The sequence below is a fragment of the Hordeum vulgare genome, chromosome 1H (assembly GCF_904849725.1).
Source record: "Hordeum vulgare subsp. vulgare chromosome 1H, MorexV3_pseudomolecules_assembly, whole genome shotgun sequence".
Lineage (NCBI taxonomy): Eukaryota > Viridiplantae > Streptophyta > Magnoliopsida > Poales > Poaceae > Hordeum > Hordeum vulgare.
This window is the reverse complement of record NC_058518.1, coordinates 12,103,707-12,110,496: the sequence shown is the minus strand read 5'-3', so window position 1 is coordinate 12,110,496 and position 6,790 is coordinate 12,103,707. Positions and strand designations below refer to the sequence as shown.

Sequence of the window (6,790 nt, the reverse complement as noted above, 5' to 3'; positions counted from 1 at the left end):
ATCTCATGCACTTATTGACCTAGCCAACATCAATTAGTCCTTATTGGCCTAAGCCAAGGCTGATAGGGACTTATTGACCTAGCCAAAGCCGACAGAAGCTTATTGGCTTCGCCAAGGCCGATAAGCTCCCGAAAGCCAGGCTGACAGGCCTATCGGCCTAACCAACGCCGATCAAGACTTATTGGTCTTGGCTAGGACGATATGTTCCAATCGGCCATGCCTAAGCCGATGCCGTATTATTTTTAAAAATTCTGAATTTTGTGCAATATTTTTCAAAAAGAATAAATAAAATGCAATATTAAAAAAAATAGCGAGAAGAACTGCGTACAAGCCCGATGTGGAAAAGAAAGAGGAGGTGAATACAAGAAAAAAAAACACAGCCCACCGCCCGGAACGCGCGCCAGCCTCGCCGGCGCCGCTGCCGTCGCCCCTCCGCGCCGACTCTGGGAAGAAAGGAGGCGCCGCGCCTCCTCCTCCTCCTCCTTCGGCCTTCCCCTCCCCAGCGACGGCGCGGACGAGCATCCTCGCTTCGGCGCACCACCGCCAGGTTTGTGTCGATCTTCAGTTCTTCACCCCGTCCGAGAACCCAGAGCCCGACGACGTTCGAGCCCCGCTTCACTGGTTGCCTCCCTAGTTTACGCGGTCCAGCCGCGTCGCCTTTCCTTGCGAAGCCGAGGTTTCCGATCAGACGCTTCATACATGCTCCGGTGCGAAGGCAAGGTGTTCGGTCAAATGCTTCCGCGCGCATGTTCTGTCGCGCGGAGCCGCAAATGGTTAGCCTCTGTTTGTCGCATCGCCGTGCGGTCATGATGCGTCCAGCCTTAGATTCCGTAACCCTGATATGTTATTCAGCGACTCGCCGATGCGGTCATGCAGTCATACTGTATCCAGTCTTGGATTCTCTTGTTTTAGGTGTACGCATCGTGTGCTTGTTCTGATTACTGGCTTCTTCTTGCGATGCCAATCAGTGTTGGAGAAGGTGCGGGAGAGAGTAGCTGCCGGTAATTGAGAAGAGTAGTCGCAGGGAAACAGGGAGAGGGGATTAGGGGACTGCAACTTGGGGACTGCAACTTGTTAATTAATTAACTTCACTTCAGTTTAACTTCCTGCGATCCACACCAGTCTTAATTCAGTTTGGTCACCTTAACTAAACTTTGATATATGCATTATATGCATATACTGCTTAATTTTAAGTGTAAACGTTAGTTGCTCACAGTGAACTACTTAAGCTGGCAGGTTTCAGAACTTGCGCTCTTTTTGGAAGATCTTCCTTGTTCTGAATAAAATCAGTTACAAACTTACAATGCTGTGTGAATTGTTGCATCTTTGCCTTTAACATGCAGTCCTTGCGAATCAAACTGTTTTAGTAAGTCTGCAGATGAACTCTGGGCCCATTTGAAAGCTCGTTCTGCTGTACCTGTGACACACATTCCTTTGTTTCCCTTTTCGTAAATTATCCAGTGCTTGCTCATTGAGAAGATCACCCTTTACCATGCCGAAAAGTTTGAATGCTTAACTACTGCTACATTTGTAAAATTTCTTATTGCGGCTGCTAGAGTTGCAAAATTTGATTCATCAGATAGACTGCTTAATGTTGCTGCTATAGTTGTGAAATGTCTTGGATGATCATTTTCTCAGATGATCAGGTCAAATGCTTGCACCTTTTCAGTGTCAGGGATTAACCAAATACTACTTACTAGCGGGGATTGCAGGGTCGGTAATGGTAGGGAATCACCCCCTACAAGGATTAGTTGACAAGTAAGGAGGCAATCCAATCTCGGGTGGATTAGTTCCACTGGGGGATTGGTTCCCCTACAACCAAACAGGACCTTGTTTTTTGCAAATACAACCGAACAATGCCTAGGTGGGATATATGTTCCTCACCATCACTGCTCCTCTGCTACTCCTGCCAAATAGCCTCCCACTCGCTCGGTGTCGACTCCGGGGCGTCACCTAGACCGACGTGCCACTAGAACTCAGGAGGCAACCTTCTTTCTAGGCTCATTTCCCAAGCAGTTAATTGATTTCTCTGTCCAGAAACTGAGCCTATACTTCCAGTCTGATTGTTTCATGCAGTATGGGTTAATATTCACGTGGAATGGATTTGTGATCTTCCATATAAGAGAGCAACCATTCTAGCTGGACTTATAATCTGATGACCGGTTTGCTTGCTTAATGCTTAGCTAAATCCATGGGCTGCCTTTCATCTCCTTATGCAGGCAAGGTGTTTGATGAAGTTCCTCTATGATGAACACACAGTATGGGTGCTTATGTTGTTTGCAGGATGTTCTGTTAATTTGAGTAAACTTGCAGATGCTTTCCTAGAAATTCGTAACTTCACTGTTTTGTCTTACTGTCTTTTCTTAGAAATTTGTAATCCAAAATGTCGGAGGAAAAATCGACAGGCATAACAAGCTATACTTTTCTCTTACAGCTGTGCAGGTTAATTAATTGCCGGTCCCCATAAGGAGGTTGCTGTAGGAGCAATCAAGTAGCATGAAGTTCAGAGTTGTTTGCAGGAAGTTGTACGATTACGTGAGGTATGATCTTAAAGAGATCGCCTTCCCATCTTCCCTGCCAGACCCTCCGGGCACCAAGAGACGTCCTAAGCTCACACTGAAAGAGAAATGGTGTATCCTCAAGGAGGCAACCAGGCTCTATGGGGCTTCCTGGGTGAGGGACATCGGTCCCGAGCTCAGGCCAAATGATTACAAGAAGGTCAAAGAGGAATCTGACCCTAACATCACCAAGGAGGGGAAAACTCCAAGCGAGCCCAGTTTGCTTGAGGATCTTGCGGTGGCAGCGAAGGGCGGGGCGGAGACCCTGAAGCCTGCGCTGCGGCGCATATACATGACCCGTGCCTCGACCTACACGAGTGCAGTGAAGAACTATGTGGAGACCTATCAGGAAGGGCTGAAGGATGTCTTGGACGAGAAGGCTGCTGGGAAGGATCACCAGCAAGGCAATGAGCCAAGGGGACCATCCACACCACCTCCACCGCCGTCATCCTCTTGAACTTGTTTCAAGCTTGTGTGGAAATATTATCATTACAGCTCGCAGCTTGTCGTTCATATGTACCATCATCAGTGCTGATGGCCGTGTAGTCAGGTAGAACAGATTGCGATGCTCTGCTCTGCTCATTTCCTGTACCTTTGTCGCTAAGGAGATTGTTTGTCATCATTTTTCGGTTGCGGTCATCCCTTGCTGCATCAGTGCACCCGCATCGAAATCGACGGCTTCTAGAAACAGAAACAAAGGCCCATCCTACAATTTCCCTTTGGGCGCTTTGCTCATTTGGCAAAATTTTCTGCCATGGGTTGTTGGCCTCTCATCTTGCTCATTTGCTGGTCTCGAGTTAGGTGAGCTCTACTGTTGTAGGCTGTGAACTTGCCTTGCTGCTAGCTAGTAGCTACAGATGCCTGCCATTGTTTGTAGGGTAGTAGCTGCTTGCTGCACCATATCCTGTAATCTTATGAAACTCTGCACCCTTTTTGTTTGCAGGGTTCCCATCAGCAGGCTAAGTCGTGGTTGCTGTAAACGGTAGGTCTAACAAGCTCGTCTCTGCAGTGCCCGACGAGCGACAAGCCACCGGGCAGCAACGTGATGAAACTGTGCCACAACCGCAGCGTAGCCTCTAGTCCCTGCTGCTTGGGGCATGCCATTTGTCGCCGCGGCAGGAGGTCTAGGGTTTAGGCCTTTCACCTAGAAGGTGGGAAATAATGCAGACCATGTCATTTCCGCACGTGGCTGTCGCGTCTCGTGAGGGCGAGTGTTGTTTGGTATGACCAACCCGTTGAACTGAATCGCGTCGTTGTCGGTCCGATTGCGATGGTTTTGTCGAGGGCGTCCTTCATTTTTGACACATTTAATGGTAGTGGGACGTCCGGCGATCATGCTCTTTCGTTGCGGGAATTCCTGAGACAAATGTGAAGAACAAAATGGGAAAAAGAAAAGATCCTTCATTGAGCATTTGAGCTCCTCCGTGGTTCAATGATGCAAGTTAAGCAGGATGAGAAAAAAAAAAGAAGAAGTTGACGCGTGACAGTGGCCATGCCTGAGCCTGAAGGGACAGGCAGGAGAGGCTGACGTCATGGGTGGACCCGGGCCGGTCTGGTATGGCACGTGTTCCAGTGGGCTGAGGCCAGCCCAGGCGCTCCATGGGCCCGCAACATGATTACTTTTTTTTTTTTGCGGGTGCAACATGATTACTCGGTACTGTAATCTGTTGGCTGGGCCGACGTGAGCTTTATATCCTCCGAGGACGAAAACCCTACCGCCCATGCATATAAAAATGCTCCGCTATTCCTCAACAAAAGAAAAGAAAGTATGCTGCTCATATATTAAAAAATAAAAACTCAGACCGACAGAAATAAAACCTTAAGAATATAGAGAATTATATTACCCACTCAAGAAGAAGAAAAATGGGAAATTATATTATTACTGAGGAAAAAAAAGTAGAGAAATATATTTGTGCCAAAAAAGTAGAGAAATGTGGCATGTATGGTGTTCATGTTGAAGAAAATAAATGCGGGACAGTCACCACTGGGATTCCATTGGACTCCACAACTCCACTGGACTTGTAGAGAATACCAGTTGCTCTTGTATGTAACAGTTGGTTTGTCTACGTACACAATAATAGAAGTCCAGAGGAAAACTAGCGAAAACTGCTAGTTACTGTAGTTCAACTAGAGTGGTACACACCTAGTGGCATTGGTCAAGGTACAAGCACACATCATCATCATGATCAACCGTACTCTTGTTGCTGTCACTGTGGTCAAATTTGGCACATGCCAATAATACCGTCACTGTTGGGTTGTCCCTGGCAGATCTACAGATGGTCTACAACAGAAATCATAGGGAATGGTTCCTTATAGGTATATCTTACAAACAAAGATATCCTATAAGTAGATCTGAACAGCCGAAATAAAACTCTTGATGAATGAGTTAATTTGAAGGGAAAATCCACCAGTAATTAAGCGTTATTTTGCATTACATGGATATATTAATTATTATTATCATTTTTGCTTTGCGCTACATGCATGGGTTGCTTATTTTTTTGCGGATGAAAACTTGTAGTATTACTCAACTAATAGTAGTCTTACAATCAACTTATGCATGGATATTATTTGTTTTCCTTCCTTTACTCTACATGTGTAACAAGTGCATATGTCCGCATGTTATTTGTATCTTCTTTCATTCGCTGCACATAACAATGTGTTTGTCAATGAGTGCAGCGTTTCTGTGCCAAGACTCATCTGTACTCGGTCGAAAAAAAAATCAAAACAAATACTAGAAAATTAAAAAAAATCTCAATTTTTTTGGGCGGTAGATAATTTGATGCATGAGGTCTGCTCCATTTTGTATATCATTTGAACATCTGAGCAACTCTCAGAAAAAAGACAAATCAGATCAAAACAGTGCATGGACAGTAAACTTTTTTAGAGATCCCGAATCGGGTCAAATGGATTTTCATTTGTCAATGCTCCATTTTTTAAACGATAACAAAATACCCGCAAAAAATGATAACATTAAAAAAACAAAACTAACAGCTAAGGTGAAGCTGCATTTGCATCAGAGAAAAAGACGATAGAAGAATTACATGCCTTGTTTTGAAAAGAAAGAAGCATTCCACATCTCTGGCGGAGTTTACCACACCCTTATCTTAAAGAAGTTACCAAAAATTTTGTAAACTCCTTCAAAAATTGTAAACCACTATCTATGTTATTTCAAAATGATAAGTATTTATTTAAAAACAGTCAATAACAATTACAGGTTTATACGATAGATGTTTTTCTATACCACTGGTGAAACAAAAAAAATCTTTGATTGTCAAAAATTCTGACACTTCTTATATTTCAAACATAGGAGTAATAAACAAATTGTATTTTTGCTATGGACACATATATGCTATTTGAATTCTTTTTGTAGATTGTCTTGCTTATGATCTAAAATGTGGGCTTGTGCTGCTGGCTACGCCTATAGGGATTTCCTTGGCAAATATGCAAAGGATTCCCCCGCGATCTTGGAGCCTTGCGTTGGTGTTCCCTTGAAGAGGAAAGAGTGATGTAGCACAGTGGCGGTAAGTATTCCCTCAGTTTGAGAACCAAGGTATCAATCCAGTAGGAGGATCGCATCAAGTCACAAGTACCTGCACAAACACAAAGAGCTTCACCCAACGCTATGAAGAGGTTGTCAATCCCTTATAGATTGTTGCAAAGTGAGAACTGAAAGCAAAAAGTAAACAAAGCAAAGTAAAAGTAAAAGCTGAGATGATAATTGTGAGTAGCCCCGGGGCCCATAGTGTTCACTGGTGGCTTCTCTCATGAAAGCAAGTAGATGGTGGGTGAACGAATTACTGTCGAGCAATTGATAGAACCGCACAAATTCCTGACATTATCTATGTCAATGATCATACATATAGGCATCACGTCCAAAACAAGTAGACCGATAGTTTCTGCATCTACTACTATTACTCCACACGTCGACCGCTATCCAGCATGCATCTAGTGTATTGAGTTCATAAGAACAGAGTAACGCCTTAAGCAAGATGACATGATGTAGATGGACAATCTCAAATCTATGATGAAAGCCCATCTTGTTACCCTTGATGGCAACAACACGATGCGTGCCTTGCTGCCCCTTCTGTCACTGGGAAAGGTCACCACACGGTATGAACCCAAAATCAAGCACTTCTCCCATTGCAAGAATCATAGATCTAGTTGGCCAAACAAAACCCAAGACTCGAAGAGACTTACAAGGATAACAAATCATGCATATAAGAAATCAGCAA

The 6,790-nt window shown here is 44.3% G+C and overlaps 1 protein-coding gene across 1 annotated transcript; it reads left to right on the top strand.

Annotated features, from left to right (window-relative positions):
• Positions 1 to 467: 467 nt before the first annotated feature.
• Positions 468 to 3,180, top strand: LOC123404597. The gene is made up of 2 exons (XM_045098538.1): positions 468 to 547; positions 2,435 to 3,180. Exon 2 carries the CDS (start codon positions 2,497 to 2,499, stop codon positions 3,013 to 3,015), a length of 519 nt encoding a protein of 172 aa, XP_044954473.1. The 5' UTR covers positions 468 to 547; positions 2,435 to 2,496; the 3' UTR covers positions 3,016 to 3,180.
• Positions 3,181 to 6,790: the final 3,610 nt, after the last annotated feature.

Excerpts from the sequence above, each read along its gene's own strand:
- LOC123404597 (XM_045098538.1), top strand. The coding sequence starts at position 2,497 with ATGAAGTTCAGAGTTGTTTGCAGGAAGTTGTACGATTACGTGAGGTAT.